The sequence below is a fragment of the Electrophorus electricus genome, chromosome 8 (genome assembly GCF_041902795.1).
Source record: "Electrophorus electricus isolate QZ-2024a chromosome 8, ASM4190279v1, whole genome shotgun sequence".
Classification (NCBI taxonomy): domain Eukaryota; kingdom Metazoa; phylum Chordata; class Actinopteri; order Gymnotiformes; family Gymnotidae; genus Electrophorus; species Electrophorus electricus.
The window spans coordinates 34,943,241-34,962,500 of record NC_137504.1 but is presented as its reverse complement, the minus strand read 5'-3'; the positions used below and the strand labels follow the sequence as shown (position 1 = coordinate 34,962,500).

The 19,260-nt window shown below is 43.4% G+C and overlaps 3 protein-coding genes across 7 annotated transcripts in view; 1 reads left to right on the top strand and 2 right to left on the bottom strand.

Moving 5' to 3' along the window:
- Nucleotides 1-120, bottom strand: part of aifm1 (apoptosis inducing factor mitochondrion associated 1) — a 22,017-nt gene extending 21,897 nt beyond the window's left edge. For all 5 annotated transcript variants that reach the window (XM_035527647.2, XM_081719751.1, XM_035527648.2 and 2 more), the window contains exon 1: nucleotides 1-120. This exon is cut by the window's left edge and continues 132 nt beyond it. The gene's annotated coding sequence lies outside the window, so the exon portion shown is untranslated.
- Nucleotides 121-2,043: 1,923 nt separating this feature from the next.
- On the top strand, nucleotides 2,044-3,878 carry tnfsf10l4 (tumor necrosis factor (ligand) superfamily, member 10 like 4). Its single transcript, XM_026995802.3, has 5 exons — nucleotides 2,044-2,364; nucleotides 2,733-2,876; nucleotides 2,960-3,005; nucleotides 3,090-3,176; nucleotides 3,344-3,878. The coding sequence occupies exons 1-5, from the start codon at nucleotides 2,185-2,187 to the stop codon at nucleotides 3,727-3,729; spliced, it is 843 nt and encodes a 280-aa protein (XP_026851603.2). The 5' UTR covers nucleotides 2,044-2,184; the 3' UTR covers nucleotides 3,730-3,878.
- A 2,999-nt stretch (nucleotides 3,879-6,877) lies between these two features.
- Nucleotides 6,878-12,783, bottom strand: nono (non-POU domain containing, octamer-binding). The gene is made up of 10 exons (XM_026995799.3): nucleotides 12,685-12,783; nucleotides 11,790-11,940; nucleotides 10,658-10,851; nucleotides 10,145-10,446; nucleotides 9,013-9,108; nucleotides 8,525-8,721; nucleotides 8,272-8,456; nucleotides 8,063-8,093; nucleotides 7,830-7,909; nucleotides 6,878-7,473 (listed from the first exon to the last, which is right to left on the bottom strand). The coding sequence occupies exons 2-10, from the start codon at nucleotides 11,938-11,940 to the stop codon at nucleotides 7,381-7,383; spliced, it is 1,329 nt and encodes a 442-aa protein (XP_026851600.1). The 5' UTR covers nucleotides 12,685-12,783; the 3' UTR covers nucleotides 6,878-7,380.
- Nucleotides 12,784-19,260: the final 6,477 nt, after the last annotated feature.

The following is a 19,260-nucleotide window of genomic DNA, read 5'->3' as shown; positions in this document are numbered from 1 at the left end:
GGACTAACTCAGCTTACACACTCGTCTCCGCTACAGGGTCCAAGCGCACCGTGCAGCTCTATTTGATTTACGGGAGGCCCGAACCGTTGGTTCAGTCAGTTTTCTTTACGAGTTTCCGGTTTCGACCCATCGTCCCGCCCTCTGCCGGCGCTCATTGACTCTCATACTCACGCACAGTTCATCGATTGGTTGTTTGTACATTACACAATAAAGCTGGCTTATCCATTGGTGCCTGTAAACCCACAGGTCGATGATGGCGCTGCGTAGAGCGGTATGTCTTACAGCTGCGCCTGAAGCACTGAAACACTGAAACATGTTTCATCTTTATCATCTCAGCATGCGACATGCAAGTTCAGTTCAGCTTCTGCATTTGTTTTTCTGTTGGTAATAGTTTATAGCTAACCATGTTTTTCTCAGAATATCACTAATATCGGACCACACTTTTCTTTTATATCAAGTTTCAAGTTCAAGTTTGGTTTATTTGTCACATACATAGTCATACACAGTATAACTCGCAGTGAAATGGTGGAGAGTGCACTGTCCAAACTGAGGAAAAGAAAACAGGGGTGCATAGAGAAATATATATATTCTATATATGTACAAAAATATGTTAACAATGTATGTACAATATATGTATATTATGTTTATATACACAATGTACAATGTATATGGTTATGTATATATATGTACACAATGTACACAATGTACAGATCCATTTTGTAAAATGACATATTTACAGTTATATTAACAATGCACATTAGGAGAGAGCACCAATTTCACACACAGAGCCTTAATGTAAAGAATATATTGTGAACTAATTTCCATAAATAACACCAGTTGTGTTATTTCACTGTCGCTCCCACACTTGACAGGTGGTGACGTACAAAACGTATAAATAATTTTAAAATGTAATGGGAGGAATGTTGACGAATATAACGGAGTAAAAGTACATATTTGACCTCGCAAATGTACTCGAGTAAGAGTATAAAATACTCTTTTAAAACAACTCTTAAAAGTGCGGTGTGATCAAACAGTTCCTTAAGTAAATGTGACTACCCACCTCTGCACGCTAAACCATTTCAACTCAGATTTAGAGATTTATTCATTAAGGGGTCTAAGCCTACATCAGTAAAACATTTAACAGTTAAGATGCACTGTGCAACTCGTATTGTAAAAAGCACTATATAAATATATTTGACATGACTTGCATATTCAAAATGGGTTTAACACGCTTGATATAGTTGGTATAGTTGATCTGTTTTGCAGCTCTGACTGCGTCATTCGTATGATCATGATGATGTGTGAATCATATAGACTAGATCCTGAGACTAACTCTAAGATTAGTACAAAGGATCAGAGAGTATGACCTTCACAAGTGTCATACGAAGTGTAGTTGTGACAGGCTGGAGTTCAGTGTGCAGACACTGATATATTCAGTGTTCAGGGTTTGATTTGTCTCACACACACACACACACACACACACACACACACACACACACACACACACACACACACACACACACACACACACTGCTGAGTGGTTAAAACAGACTGTGTAACATATAGGCCTATGTACACAATAAATGGTAAAACAAACAAACAAAAAATTCTAAATTTATTTATATAGCACTTTTTACAATAAATGTTGTCACAAAGCAGCTTTACAAATGTCCAAGTCCAAGCCCCCAGTGAGCAAGCCAAGGTCGACAGTGGTGAGAGAAAACTCCCTAGAGCATGAGGAAGAAACCTTGAGAGGAACCAAGACTCAAAGAGGGGCCATCCTCCTCTGGCTGGCAATGGTCACCACAATAACAATGATTTTAAGAGAAAAACAAATAAATAATAGTAAAAAGAGAAATGTTTTAAGAATGCAATAAAATAAAAAAATAAGAAAATAATACAAGAAAATAATATAATAAAACCTGACACACTGACTGCGTTTATTTGATGCTATTTGGTGAATGACAAACGTTAAGTGTGATGGCGCAATCAGAGCGTCTCTCCCACGGAGGCGGCGCAGCCATGCAGGGACTTTCCCACCAGGCACACTAACGTCAACACGGAAGGGTAAAGGAATGTCAACCTTTGACTCGTCGCCATCTGTCTCTTAATGTAAAAGGAAAGTGACCTCAACTTTTTTGTTTTTACCAACCATGCAAATATTTCTCACAGCAGAAGTGAAATATGATATCAATGTCAGATAGTCAGAGCGGCACAAATTATAATCAGCTGGATGCGGACACGACAGGAAAGAAAGAGTGTAAAAGATGGAATATTTACTTTCTGGTTTTATGTTTTTGTTTGGGCGCTGAAACGTTCGTCACAAGCTGTCTTCTGTATGGCTTTGCCAGTGATATACATGCGGTAGGCTAAATAATAATAATTTGTATTCTTTCCTCCTGTTTGACTTGTGATTACATATAGGACAGAGTCTTTGCATGAATACAGCAGCGTTAATTCCGTTTATTATCTCCATGTAGTTAAATCTTAACTTAGAGCGGACAGTTCCTATGTAGTCAAATGAAACACGATTGCTGATGTGTTATAGGGGTTATACTACATGGGTATTTAGCGTAGGCTATAGCGCATATAGTGTTGATATCAAAATTCTGTGTCGTTACAAAAACATTCATTTGGGTTCTCAGTAAAACTTGGGCTGGGCCCAACTGTTATGGGTACATAAGTCTTTGAATATTTGGGCATTTAATAACTTATTTTTCCTTCACTTTGAGACCCGTGAATCGTTAACCCATGGCGGCTATCCTGTCGACTGTCTTTACCAACTCGCCGATCCAGAAATTCAAGGGGCTGCAGACTCGGAGGGAACAGCGAGCTGCAACTTGATGAACAACGCAATACAGAACGGCGTCCACAAGGTACTGGCGACAGCCACCACCACCATCACGCCGAGTCAAACCTGGACGGCGAAAATGACTTTCTTTGTTCTTATTTCATACAGAGACTCCTGCTAGACATCCGTAATTCCTTATGGCGCACTTTAGGAGGTAAAAGTCTACCATTACTTTACAAATGACATTATTTTCTTATTTTTATGTGAGCGTGAACATCTTTTATGTGCTCTTTCACAGAACACAATATTACACAATCTTTCAAACCAGCTATACATCTGGGAGCAAAGCAGGGGCTGAAACAGTATCACTACCTGCAGAAGACAGGTAGGTCAGTGAGGTGGTCTTAGTAGAAGACAAGGGTTTCCAGCCAACAAGCAATAGCTTATTCAATGTTTTTTATTGATTAGATATGCTGTTGGCTGCTTGTGTAAATACACACACCCGTACGTACGTACGTACGTGTGTGTGTGTGTGTGTGTGTTGCCCGTTAGATTGGCTACAGTGGGACAGCAGAAGTGGACAGAGCAGTCAGGAGGGTCTGATGAGGCTCGGCACAGACGGGGAACTCGAGGTGCCACAGAATGGAATTTATTTTGTTTATTCTCATGTTCATTTTGAAAGCACACCTGGGCTTCATCTGCAGTTTATGCAATACTTATTCAAGAGGAGAGCGATGTCTCCACAGTCAGCGCTGCTGTCCAAGGCTGCATCTTCTCCATGTCTCAGCTCAGAGTCCGGTGTGGAACTTTATTCCAGCCAGCAGGGGGCGCTGTTTCACCTAGAGCGGGGCGACTGGCTCTCGCTATACGTGCTCAACACTGGTGCTGTGCGCTTCTGCCCAGAGTCAACGTACTTTGGGGCATTTATGATAAACTGATGTAGCCTTTGATGTATGTAGAGTGTCCCAGGAGCTGGGCCAAGCTAGATATACTTCTGCCATTCCTTAAAGTATTAAATATATCTCTCAAAGTGTTATTACAAAGTAAATATTTTATAAAGTGCTCAAAAGCAACAATATATAACAAATGTGTGTCATGGTCTGAATCCTTTTATAAGCAGTGCATATCAAAGACACATTTTGATACAGGCTTTTAAAATGTGACATTAAAATACTACAGACTACGTGAGTGGGGAAAAAGGCAACATTATCCATGCAGCAATGCAAGTAATTCAAAGTAGACATGTTATATACTACACTAGGACAATAACAGACATGCTGTTATATACCACACTAGGACAATAACAGACATGCTGTTATATACCACACTAGGACAATAACAGACATGCCGTTATATACCACACTAGGACAATAACAGACATGCCGTTATATACCACACTAGGACAATAACAGACATGCCGTTATATACCACACTAGGACAATAACAGACATGCCATTATATACCACACTAGGACAATAACAGACATGCCGTTATATACCACACTAGGACAATAACAGACATGCCGTTATATACCACACTAGGACAATAACAGACATGCCGTTATATACCACACTAGGACAATAACAGACATGCTGTTATATACTACATTAGGACAATAACAAACAAATAAACAAACAAACAAACAATGTGCAGTACAGACCTGCCAGAGCGTCACAGGGAAAGACACCCAGCGTCTGGAGACATCCTACCAGAGCTACCCTACCAGAGCGTCCCAGGTAGACTCTCAGCATCTGGAAACATATACAGTATAGACCTGTGGATATGTGTACATTACAAGCCTAAGGATATGTGTATAGACCTGTGGATATGTATACATTATAAATCTGAGGATATATGTATAGTTCTGTGGAAACGTACAGTATAGACCTCTGTAAACGTGTATAGACCTGTGGATATGTGTACATTATAAACCTGAGGATATATGTATTGACCTGTGGAAACATGTACAGTATAGACCTGAGGATACGAGTATAAACCTGTAGAATCATTACAGTATAGACTTGACCTTAGTTTGTCGCTGCTCTAATACATTTGGTTTGGTTATTATACATGCATGACATTTTATCAAACGCTTGATTTGTTGTTACACATGTGCATGTATGTAATTCTGCACTTTTATCGTTTTCTACACAAATCTACACTTTTGATGTTTGCAGGTTATTACATCAAGTTTTCCCCCTTCATCACCCACAATGATACCGAGTAGTTCATCATACCTAAAAGTCCAACACTGAAATCCTGAACAAGAGCACTGAAAATTCTGAGTGCATTTCTGGCCAAGCTATCCTACCCCAACCCTAAACCCTACTCCATCCTAACCCTAACCCCTACCCATAACCTACCCTAAACCCTACTCCATCCTAACCCCTACCCATAACCTACCCTAAACCCTACTCCATCCTAACGCTAACCCCTACCCATAACCTACCCTAAACCCTACTCCATCCTAACGCTAACCCCTACCCATAACCTACCCTAACCCTACTCCATCCTAACGCTAACCCCTACCCATAACCTACCCTAACCCTACTCCATCCTAACGCTAACCCCTACCCATAACCTACCCTAACCCTACTCCATCCTAACGCTAACCCCTACCCATAACCTACCCTAACCCTACTCCATCCTAACGCTAACCCCTACCCATAACCTACCCTAACCCTACTCCATCCTAACGCTAACCCCTACCCATAACCTACCCTAACCCTACTCCATCCTAACGCTAACCCCTACCCATAACCTACCCTAAACCCTACTCCATCCTAACGCTAACCCCTACCCATAACCTACCCTAACCCTACTCCATCCTAACGCTAACCCCTACCCATAACCTACCCTAACCCTACTCCATCCTAACGCTAACCCCTACCCATAACCTACCCTAACCCTACTCCATCCTAACGCTAACCCCTACCCATAACCTATCCTAACCCTACTCCATCCTAACCCCTACCCATAACCTACCCTAACCCTACTCCATCCTAACCCCTACCCATAACCTACCCTAACCCTACTCCATCCTAACGCTAACCCCTACCCATAACCTACCCTAACCCTACTCCATCCTAACGCTAACCCCTACCCATAACCTACCCTAACCCTACTCCATCCTAACGCTAACCCCTACCCATAACCTACCCTAACCCTACTCCATCCTAACGCTAACCCCTACCCATAACCTACCCTAACCCTACTCCATCCTAACGCTAACCCCTACCCATAACCTACCCTAACCCTACTCCATCCTAACGCTAACCCCTACCCATAACCTACCCTAACCCTACTCCATCCTAACGCTAACCCCTACCCATAACCTACCCTAACCCTACTCCATCCTAACGCTAACCCCTACCCATAACCTACCCTAACCCTACTCCATCCTAACGCTAACGCCTACCCATAACCTACCCTAACCCTACTCCATCCTAACGCTAACCCCTACCCATAACCTACCCTAACCCTACTCCATCCTAACGCTAACCCCTACCCATAACCTACCCTAACCCTACTCCATCCTAACACTAACCCCTACCCATAACCTACCCTAACCCTACTCCATCCTAACGCTAACCCCTACCCATAACCTACCCTAACCCTACTCCATCCTAACGCTAACGCCTACCCATAACCTACCCTAACCCTACTCCATCCTAACGCTAACCCCTACCCATAACCTACCCTAACCCTACTCCATCCTAACCCCTACCCATAACCTACCCTAACCCTACTCCATCCTAACTCTAACCCCTACCCATAACCTATCCTAACACTATCCTACCATAACCCCTACTCTATCCTAACCCCTACCCTAACCCCCAACACTATCCTACCCTAACTCTAAACCCTACTCCATCCTAACCCAACCCTAATTCTACCCTAACACTATCCTACTCTACCCTAACTCTAACCCCTACCCATAACCTACTCTGTCCTACCCCTAGCAGACATCTATATCCAACTATTCTATGAATGAATGAACATTTAAAATCAAACTAAGAACATTTCTCCTCACGTTTCTTCTGCATTAAAATGATAAAATCGGCAACAGAAAAAGGAGCAAGAACATAACATGGAATTCTGAATTTATTGTAAGCCGTTTTAGAAATACAGGCATTTCAGAAAATGTGACGGACATAAACGAATTTACTAACCCTATATAAAAAGTACACTGGGTGAAATACAAAATAAAAATATCACGATAAAACAAAACAAAAACAAACAAAAAAAAAAAAACGTCTATACAAAACATTCACCCTCATGGTACAAGATGGTAAATCAAAATGAATACATTTCTAAGCTTAAAACAAATCACACATTTGCCACACCTCATAAAAATGTGTGCAAGAACAACTAACCTATATTTTGGACTTAAAAATATTGTACAGTGTGTGTAAAAAAATTAATGAGGGGAAAAAAGACAAATGGAGAAGATAAAAGGGTGGGAAAGACAGAAGGGGAGAAAGAGAGAGAGAGAGAGAGAGAGAGAGAGAGAGAGAGAGAGAGAGAGAGAGAGAGAGAGAGCGCGAGAGAGAGAGAGGGAGGCAAAGAGGCAGGTCTGGCCTAGACACTCAGAATCGGCGACGTTTGTTTGGGCCAAAGTCGATAGGTGGTCCAGGGCGGGGGAAGGGCAGAGGAAGCCCACCAGGATTCCCTCCAGCTCCCTGAGAGCGAGAGAATATATTTGAGAGTTGGGAGACATAAGCACATGTAAGCACTATCGCTCCTGTGAGCGGCAGACGCCATTATCAGTATGATATTGTGTTTGCACCCCAGGGACCTGACCCCACGACCCTGTTCTTTACTGTACCATGCGCCACCTGCTCTACCAGGTGAGCTACAAACAGGAGCACCTCAGTGTTTACCACTACCAGTTATGTTGGGAACTCCTAGAGAGGGTGTGTGTGTGTGTGGGGGGGGGGTGTATAGTGTAATGTGTGTGTACCTCACTGGCAGTTATGTTGGGAGCTCCTGGAGAGGGTGAGAGGGTGTGTGTGTGTGTGTGTGTGTGTGTGTATACCTCATTGGCAGTTATGTTGGGGGCTCCTGGTGCTGCAGCGTTTCCTCCCATTGGGTTCCTGTTCATTGGCAAGCCCTGACCTTTGATTCCAGCGAAAAACACAAATTAAACGCAAACACACGACCTGAAAAAGGAAAATACTACAAAACCATATTTAACCTTCAGACGGGTTAGACAGAGGAGAAAGATTGGAGGAGAGAGAGACAGACACACAGAGGTTTTTAGCAGCTCACCACCCATGTGCATCCTCATTTCCTGTTCCCTCTGTGACAGAAACAGAAAAACAACACACACACACACACACACATTAGTGATGAACTAATTAGTGACTGAACACGGCCTCTAGTCACCGGGGGTGTCTGGGGTCTGTCCCAACCCCAACCCCTCCGCTGGGGTCTGTCTGTGCGCGCGCGCGCGCGTGCGTGTGTGTATAAAAACACACCTTCTCTCCGAAGCCCCCTGCTGCCCCCTGCTGTCTCCTCATCAGGTCCTCGGTGTGAGCGCGTAGCTCTTCCTCCCGACGACGACGCTCCTCCTCCTGGCGGAGCTCCAGCTGTTTCCTCTTCTGCACTTCCTGGTTGTGAGCCTCCTCCATGCGCCGGAGCTCCTCCTGCCGTCGCAGCAGGTCTGAGAGGAGGAGCAGAGTCAGTACAGGAGGAGGGTGGAGTTAAGGAGGGGGCGTGTCCGGGACTCACCCTGCCTCATCAGCATGACCTGGTGTTCGTGCCGCGCTGCCTCCATCTCCTGCTCCAGCTTCTCCTGAGCCTCTTTGATGTTCCGGTCCACCTGCTCAAACTGCTGCTTCTCCATCTCCATCAGGGCCTTCCACCGCATGGCGTACTCGTACTCGAACGAGCCCGGCTGGGCGAAGCGCGGAGGCTGCTCCCGCTCCCTGCCACCAGGGGGAGATAGAGAGCACCATCCTCACTCCACAGCACAGGTTACCCTTTCCCTCTTAGCAAGACTATAGGTGGTGTGGGTGTAAATACACACACACACACACTTGACTTCTGATGCCAAATGTATACACACGCGGTTCAGGAGTAGCTCTTCGCGCATGTTTGTGTACATGTATGATTTTGTCTCTGGATCTGTGAGATATAAGGCACTCACAGTACTTTAGTGTGATTGCACACACTAAGACACTCGTGGTCCTGTGGGTAAGTGTGTATGTTCCTCTTACTTGTGGTACTGCGGGTTCTTGCTGATCAGTCTCTCTGGAAGGCCCTCATCTTCATCCAACTGCTCCATAGGCTCCACTGTCACTGGCCGTGGAAACCTGCACACGCACATGAACACACACAGGATGCTGTCATGACTAACCCTACACATAATACCAGTAACAACTAACCCCCCAAAACACAAATGGACCTCACCCACCATATGCCATGGGTAATTTACATGCCTGTCATTTATCAGACACTGATCCAAAGCGACTTGAGTAACTGGGGATTAAGGGTCTTGTTCAGGAACCCAACAGAGGGAACTTCACAGCAGTGGGACTTGAACTGGCAACCTTCTGATTACTACTCCAGTACCTTCACGACTGAGACTCCACTGCCCCCATAATGACTGTCTTACATCACAGTGAACATCATCACAGCACACGATACAGAACGCTGCAATCTGATACCTCTCATATGTCAACATCACAGAGACCAATACACTCCCCACAGATACCACCACTCCGCACCGCAAATACTGCCCCCACAAATACTACCACTCGACGCCGCAAATACCGCCCCCACAAATACTACCACTCGACGCCGCAAATACCGCCTCCACAAATACTGCCACTCGACGCCGGAAACACCGGCCCTACAAATACTAGCACTCGACACTGCAAAAAGTATGGCAAAAAATAAAAGCTGAATTACACTTAGCTAATTAGAGCTTAATAACAGACTGATATTTCAAGTTGTTATGATAAATATTGCAATACTTTGAAAACACAAAACTGACAAGCCATTTACCCAAACTATTTCCAAACTTACATAATTTTATCACTTGCTTGACAAAGATTTTACTCAGCGTAAGAGGACAATACAAGTTCATAGTGTAATTGAGAAATGGAACTTATTGTAATACATGTTAAACCTCACTGGTGAACACTCGATGTAACATGATTAAGATCCTTTACCACAAACCACATGTTGGACTCTGAGCTCAGAGTATCCTCACTATCAGCAGTTCTGTGACTTCTGTGCATTTTGGATAAATTTAACAAACCTAGATCACTTTGGACAACACGGGTCTTTAACCACGTCACGTCCAGGTTCCCTACGGCACGTGTGGTGTGCGCATGTGAGACTCACGAAGTGATCAGGAAGGCTCCGTCAGCACAGCGGTCCAGGGCCTTCCGGGCTGAGGGTTTGTTGGCAAACTCGACGATGCCCTTCCCCGTGGGGCGGCCGCGGTCGTCCACGATGACAATGGCACGCTCGATGGGGCCAAACAGGGCGAACGCCTCCTCCAGAAGCTCATTGGACACGAACTGCGGCAGGTTTTTGACCGTGAGCGCAGCACCATGCGTGGCGAAGCGCACGCGGATCTGACGCCCACGGAACTGTGTGTCGTCCAGCTCTGCTTTGGCGATGTCCGCCAGCGTCTTCGTCTCCTAGAAGGAGGGAACGTCATGAGACACAGCCACCAAACACCTGTATGGGTTCTTACTGGATCTTGCTGGAGCAGAATTCATACAAACATCAGCCAAAGCCACAACGTGGCGCTATGTTCTCTGCAGAGATGATCTCCACCCTCTACCATCTCACACTCAGGAGCATCAGGGCTCCCCACAATCAACGCTCTAACTGAGCCACTGCTCTCACCAGGCGGATGAAGCCAAAACCGCGGTCCTTGTTGATGAAGATCTCGGAGGGTTTGCCATATTTGGAGAACAACTTCTCCACTTCTTCTTCGGTAGTGCCAGCAGGCAGGTTCCCCACAAACAGCCGACTACGCTGTGTGTAGGTCTTCTCTCCCGGCTTCCTAAAGCTCTGTAGGTCTATAGTCAGGGCAACGTCTGAGACAGAGAGAGAGAGAGAGAGAGAGAGAGAGAGAGAGAGAGAGAGAGAGAGAGAGAGAGAGAGAGAGAGAGAGAGAAAGAGAGAGAGAGAGAATGAAAAAATGAGTAGAGAGGGAAACAGATGGCGGTACAAATGAGGAGAGAACCAGGAAAAAATAGAAAGATTAAAACCATTAATCAAGTCTGGACTGGACTGTTGACAGATTTTCTGTATAGTTTCTTTTATAATTTCCTTGTTGTAAACCATCTATAGCACATCACTTTTATTCCCCTTCACTGGACAGGAAGTTGCATTTATGCAACAATAGCGATCTCCAGGTTCTGTTGCCTAGGATACACAATCATTCATCTGAAATCATGCAGTTTGATTTTGCTGCCAGTAGTAACAGTAAAAAGAACACCATTGGGGACACAAACAGAATTCCCCAACATATGATCCTAACCCCTAGCACATAACCGTAAACCCTTCCCTACCAATAATGACTGGTAGAGAAGAACAGCAAAGTGCACAGCAGCGAGAAAACACCTCAGCTTTCACTCCAGAACATGGACTCCTACATAGCACACGGGTTTGTGCAAACACATGACCATGAGTCCATAGATTCTTATGTATATGATTCCCAAGAGCCCCTCCTACCAACTACACACCTATAAGTGGGCCCCTCCTAGTAGTGTTTAATTCCAGAACTGTCATTACAGTTCTGGGACTTGCAAACCTTTTCACAGTTTTGTAACTCAGAAAGGGCTTGTGAGATTATGGCTGGACCTAAACTTCGCAGGGTGGTACTATTTCAGCCACTGTGGCACTAGTGGCAAGAGAGTGCAAACTAAATAAGAACAGATTATTTAAGACTTTACACTTGACTGAATCAATGACAAGCCTGGCAAAGCGTGTGCTTGCATTCAGGGCCTGTCTGAGAAGAGGGGAGGCTTACTGGGGCTGGCCTGCTCCGAGGGCTCCGTGTGCTGCCCGTTGCTGTCCGATCCTCCGGTAGGTTTCCTCTGCTGCTCGTGCTGGGGGTTGGGCTGCTGTCTCGAGGGACCGTGGTTATGGTGTTCGGGACGGGGTCCTCGGTTTCCCTGCATCTGAAAACGGAGAACCATTTCTATTAGCCTACGGTAATCACACAAAAACAAAAAAAATCACGTCTTGTAGACTCCAGCCATCAGCAAACGTCTCTGAAAAATACTAAAAGCACCAGCAAAGAATAAATCCGACAGACAAGCCCTGTTTGTTCAAACATCGCAGTGGAGATGTTCAATATCTGCACGAGACCGAAGAACTCCGGAGAAGCGCTGGACATTACAGCGGAATAACTCATCATCCAGCTAGCGGGTGTGTGATGGAATCAGAACCAAGTTAAAGTATTAACAACATTCATTTTTCAGGCTAGCTAACTATGCAAGCGCTATTTTCCAATGCAGAATAATCTTGTGTAGGTAAGATGGAGCTGGCAGCATAACCAGACGGCTACACAGACACACTACCCAGGTTAGCTAACAGCAGTCCTAATGTTACACAACCATCAGGTTAGCTAGCGTATCGAGTTACAAACGCATCAAAAGCATTATTAACATGTCTAATGTGGCAAGATACCGAACTGTAAACTACACCATCGTTTATCTATTATGGCAATATGAACATTGTTAGCCGAGGTAGCATTAGCATGTTACGTTAGCCTGGCAACGTTAGCCTAGCCAAGTTACCATCCACAGGCAACCTTTAAGTTGGCAACGCCAGTAAAATACGATTGTTGTTAACGAGCCATATTCAGTCATTAAGGCGCCAGCTACGTAACTAAGATGTTGTACACGCAGAAATACAGTTACCTTTCTGTAATTTATAAATATTCCTCTAAAAACCGGTCGCAAACAACAGTAGGTTGACCACAAAGAAGACTGGAGGCGGAGCAGAGCACAACGTAACTTGATATCCTTACTAACTGTTCATTTGCTGTTATTGCTTTTTCAAAACGATGAATACGAGGTTTGATTGGACAATTTTATGCCAATAAAATGAAACACTGTTTTCTGAACCTTTTCATTGGTTTGCGTCAGTTTCAAACAGTCCTCTGAACTATTGGTCGCCGGTATAAGGAAATGACGTAATGACGTTAGTTAGAGGCGTAGTACACATATTTGATAAACCTTATACTTTTAATACCTCAGAAAAGGGAGCTGGAACATTATATTGAATTCCAGCCTTCCTTAAAACAAAAGCTGAAAAGCATGTATGTAGGCAATTTTACTGTTTTTGTGTAGTTTTGTATATCCCCACAAGAAATGTATGTGCGTGTGCGTGTGTGTGTGTTATGTATATATACACACACATATCTGATCGTTTGTGCTATCTTAGGCTTTCACCCCCCCCCCCCCCAAAAAAAAAAACAAAACTATTTTTGCTGCAACCTGTGATTTAAAAAAAAAACAAAAAAACATGTACCCAAAAATCAGAGTTCATCTTGGTTCATAAATCATGGCAGTATGCAACATTTTCTTTAAAAGGTTTTTAAAAACAGCTTTACTGGTAAAAGTTTAAGTTAACAAATGTAAAACAAGATACATTTTGTACTTTTATTTCTAAGCCATAAAAATAAAATAAGACATGTAATAACTATATTGTTTTTGTTGAAGTTTATATTTCCAGTATACACTCCAATGTTTCATAACAGGAGTGGAGATTAGAAAACTGTAAGACAGCATTTTAAAAAACCAACAGCAAAATATAATTTTTTTAATTAGTTGATTGTAATTTAGGGTTCCCTAGTGGGGAGGTTCTGTAAATGTATAGATGCTAATGTTTCTATATCTTTAATATTGCATGAATTAAATTCTACAGTGTGAGAGACCATGTAAAAGCGTGGAAGGTCAGGGGTTATGCAGGCATCACAGAGCATCTTAACTGAGACTGGTGTGGGGACCCCTAATGAGCAAAATAAGTCCAATGAGGGCAGTGAAGGCCCTCCCTAAAACAGATTGAGGAAGAAAGTTTGAAAGTGAAACCAGTCCTCCACTGGACTGTGATGGTCACTACTGGGCCATGGAGACATGGGGCACTGCTTCTGAGCTTCTCTGTCATTCCCTGCCTGTAGGAAGTCCCAGTGTGCTGGTAGCCCTTATTTCTGGAGGATCTGCCTGGGCTCCCATAACTACAGTTGGACTGTACCACCTATTTCTGGAGGATCTGCCTGGGCTCCCATAACTACAGTTGGACTGTACCACCTATTTCTGCAGGGTCTGCCTGGGTTCCCATAGCTACAGTTGGACTGTACCATCTTGATGACTGTACCATCTTTATGATTTGAACCTTTGGCTGTGGGGTACTTCACCAAGTGGCTGATCTGCTGTGCATCGTCCTCCGTGTGGCAACCATGATGAGACTTGCACGATTGAAAGTGACAGGACAGCAGCACAGTTAGATATTACACTCATAAATATGCAGACTTAAGAGGCAGCTAATTGCTACTATAAGATTGTCTGCTAAATACTGTAATTGTAAATATAGACATACAGATGAGGGATGGAGTGGGATTGGAGCTAAACTCTGTTGGGTGGTAGGTCTCCAGGGGTGTGGGTGGATCTAAACTCTGTAGGATGGTAGAGCTCCAGGAGTGTGGGTGGATCTAAACTCTGTAGGATGGTAGAGCTCCAGGAGTGGGGGTGGATCTAAACTCTGTAGGGGGGTAGGTCTACAGGAGTGGGGGTGGAGCTAAACTATGTATTGTGGGTGATCTCCAGGAGTGGGGGTGGAGCTAAACTCTTTAGGTTGGTAGATCTCCAGGGGTGGGGTTGGAGCTAAACTCTGTAGGGTGGAGATCTCCAGGAGTTTGACTTTGTATAAATCTGATTACTGTGACGTATTTCTAAGCAATGCTTAGTGTTTATATTGAAGTTTGTGATGTGTGGGTTTGTGTGTATCCTTGTGTTTAATAGACAGTTTATCATCTTGTGTGTTGCCATGTTCAATGCATACTGTTTGTGTGTCGTAGATCTCCAGGAGTGGGGTTGGAGCTAAACTCTGTAGAGTGGTAGATCTCCATTGGTATATGGATTATTTTTGTGGAAAGAAGTGTGAAATAACAAAAATAACTAAAATTCAAAAATAACTAAAATTCACACAAGACCTGTCATCCATTTTATGATCCATAGGACTGTTCCCTTTAAGAATGCACAGGTCTGTGTTTCTCAGCTTTCTGCAGTCCCTTGATTGTAACACAGCTAACTGTGTTTATTAATTAACTAATTAATTAAGATACAAAGTTATACCAGCTCTGTTGTTTCCTGGACATTGTTTCCTTAAAAGGGTTGAGTCAAAGTCCAGTCACGTCCTGTTAAAATGTCCCTATGCCAGTCTGGAATGTGACTCAGGAGTACTGTCCCACGGCCGTGTGAGGTGGTGATGACTCAGGAGTACTGTCCCACGGCCGTGTGAGGTGGTGATGACTCAGGAGTACTGTCCCACGGCCGTGTGAGGTGGTGATGACTCAGGAGTACTGTCCCACGGCCGTGTGAGGTGGTGATGACTCAGGAGTACTGTCCCACGGCCGTGTGAGGCAGACTGAGGCTCTGTGGTGTGATCACAGGTATTAGGATGGACTTGTGAGGGCATTTGCAGGGTTTAGGATTCACTCATTGCTTCTGCCGCACTACCAGATTTTCCACACAACAGTCCCTTTCGATTCACATCCTGACTTGGAATAATTTGAGTTGCTCTCTGTGTCCCATTAGCAGACATACAATGTCAAACTGCAGTAGACTCTCCAAAATCCAACAGAAGAATCAGACACATGCATGACTAACACAGAGAGTGAACTATTTTTACCCAAAACTCCTGTCAGCCAAGTTGGGCCTGCACCTTAAACACTCCTGGACAGAAGAGAAAGGGCTCAGTCTTCAGACAGGAAGTAATCTGGTGTCGCTGTGTTTTTGCTGGAGTGTGTCAGACTAAAAAGGCCTTTCACTGTAAGTTTACCAGCAACTCTGTCATTTCAGATTGAAATCATAAAATTGTCTGAAATCTCAATGAATTAATTCATCCTTAATTTAAACTCAGAAGTTTATTGCAGTAGAATCTCAATTACAATATAGCCAAGACCTCATGTAGTAAATAATACACATTTAAAAACTTGTGATAAAAAGTGGGAGAATAAAAATAAGTACAATAATAAAACCTTAGAAATAAAACAAATATAACTGCAAAAATGAAAACAAATGAATCTTACACTAAAAATAAAACAGAAACCAATCATCGTTATATCAATGAATTAAGCTAATCAGTTAGTATTATATAAATGGGTTTGAGTAGGATCAGTACACCTCGTAAAGTAGATTAGCATTAGACTGCATGGTGGTAACCAGGTTGAAGTATCACAGTGTTTACAAACTCACTGAAGTATCACAGTGTTTATGAACTCACTGAAGTATCAGTGTTTATGAACTCCTCCATAAGCTTTTCTCTATAAGTATGATGACTGGGCTTTGTGCTAAACTAGCTGCTGGGCAAATACTTTACTGTCACTTGATTCTGTGTGTGTATGGGTGTGTGTGTGTGTAACCTCTGCTCGAAACACAGCAGGTGAAGCTGTTGTGTTTGTGTTTGTGGGAGACATACTTTTCTCTGTCCCTAGCTCACCTCATACCAGGACTGAAAGCACATAAACTCAGTTCCACCAGTAGAGTCCACCAGTAGGTTCCACCACCAGTAGAGTTCACCAGTAGGTTCCATCACCAGCAGAGTTCACCAATAGGTTCCACCAGTAGGTTCTACCACCAATAGAGTTCACCAGTAGGTTCCACTACCAGTAGAAGCCACCAGTAGTTTCCACCACCAGTAGAGTTCACCAGTAGGTTCCACCACAAGTAGAGTTCACCAGTAGGTTCCACCACCAGTAGAGGCCACCAGTAGAGTTCACCAGTAGGTTCCACCAGGTGTCTAGTTTGGGACACCCATCAGTGATGTCATAAATAATGGAGTCAAAGCGTACCTGACCAGATGTGTATTGGTGCTGAGTCACTGCTGATAAAATAGTCAGCTAGCTAGATAACTAATTAGAAAGCTAGGAAACGAACACACAAGGCTTAAAATGTTAAATCATAATAACTGTACACTCCAGAATGGGTAACTCTCTCCCAAACCACTTTTCTCAGCTGCCAGAAATGCCTCGTTGGAATTTCATTTTCTTTGTTACAAGATGACATAATCTTGAAACACGTTCTATATCACTCCTCTACTGTCAAGCTTGGCCATGCCCTCCCACAACAAACACCAAGTACAGAAGATGGGAAGAGTTTGTTCTGTTTTGTAGCCATATATCTATTTAATGTAAATCATATATCAACAGAATGTCTTCAAAATATTGACTTCAGTGAATTCAGATGCTTCACTTAAATGTTGTTGCTTTGTTTGTCACAGTCCATTCGCCAGCGTCGTTGGGACAGACGACAATGCATACAGCCCTGTTCTCCCATCAGTGGTGTTTTCTAAAGTGATGCGTGTGTTTGTTTCCATGACAATGCAGTGTGTGCGTTTGTGTTTGTTTTTGTGTTCAAGGCTATACTTAAAAGGACTCCGAATCCTCACATGCATGAGCGACTCAGCAAAGGTTTTAGGCAGGTGTGAAAAAATGCTCTAAACTAAGAATCCTTTCAAAAATGGAATTGTTAATAGTTTATTTTCATCAATTAACAAAATGCAGTGAATGAACAGAAGAGAAATCTAAATCAAATCAATATTTGGTGTGACCACCCTTTGCCTTTAAAACAGCATCAATTCTTCTAGGTACACTTGCACACAGTTTTTGAAGGAACTCGGCTGGTAGATTGTTCCAAACATCTTGGAGAACTAACCAGACATCCTCTGTGGATGTAAGTTTCCTCAGATTCTTCTGTCTCTTCATGTAATCCCATACAGACTTGATGATTTTGAGATCAGGGCTTACTTCAAGGACTTCTTGTTCTTCTTTACACTGAAGATAGTTCTTAATGACATTGGCTGTATGTTTGGGGTCGTTGTCCTGCTGCAGAATATATTTGGGGCCAATGATATGCTTCCGTGATGGTAATGCATGATGGATAATTATCTGCCTATATCTCAGCATTGAGGACACCATTAATCCTGACCAAATTTCCAACTCCATTTGCAGAAATGTAGCACCAAACTTGCAAGGAACCTCCACCATGCTTCACTGTTGCCTGCAGACACTATTATTGTACCGCTCTCCAGCCCTTTGGGGAACAAACTGCCTTCTGCTACAGCCAAATATTTCAGATTTTGACTCATCAGTCCAGAGCACCTGCTGCCATTTTTCTGCACCCCAGATCCTGTGTTTTCATGCATAGTTGAGTCGCTTGACCTTGTTTCCATGTCGGAGGTATGGCTTTTTGCCTACAACTCTTCCATGAAGACCACTTCTGGCCAGACTTCTCCAGACAGTAGATGGGTGTACCTGGGTCCCACTGGTTTCTGCCAGTTCTGAGCTGATGGCACTGCTGGACATCTTCTGATTTCGAAGGGAAATAAGCTTGATGTGTTTTTTATCTGCTGCATTAAGTTTCCTTGGCCGACCAAGTTGTTTATGTTTCAGTTAATCACTGTGTTTCAACCTACATATGAAATTGATGATCATTAGCACCTATTTGTTATAATTGGTTGATCATACACCTGACTATAATCCTACAAAATCCCTGACTTTGTGCAAGTGTACCTAAAGAACTCATGCTGGTTTGAAGGCAAAGGGTAGTAACACCAAATATTGATTTGATTTTGATTTTTCTTTTGTTCGCTCACTTTGCATTTTGCAAATTGATAAAAATAAACAATTATTATTTGTATGTTTGAAAGGATTCTTAGTTTACAGCATTTTGTCACACCTGCCTAAAACCTTTGCGCAGTAATATATATATATATATATATATAGTGTGTGTGTGTGTGTGTCTGCTGTTCATCTGCACTGTGTCTGCGCTGTATGTCTCTGCTGTCTGTGATGTCTGTACTGTGTGCCTGTGATGTCTGTACTGTGTCTGTACTGTTTGCCTGTGATGTCTGTGATGTCTGTACTGTATGTCTCTGCTGTCTGTGATGTCTGTACTGTGTGTCCGTGCTGTATGTTTTTACTGTGTCTCTGCCTGCCTCTCCTGTGGAGGGGACTGGGCTTCAGTCCCCCATATGAGCAAATGCACCACACTGAATCTCTGCACTGTCCTCTGTAACAATACAACGCTGATCTGGAGTGTCGCTAAATGTAAGGGACTTTGTGTCTGAGCCCAGGCTGCTCTGTGTTTAGAATAATGTTATTGTTTCTCTTTTCCCTTTATGGACTGGAAAAATACTGTTTTAAATATATTATTTATAGAGAAATTTGGTAATAGAGATTTGCTAATGATATAGAGTTAAATGTTATAAAGTGG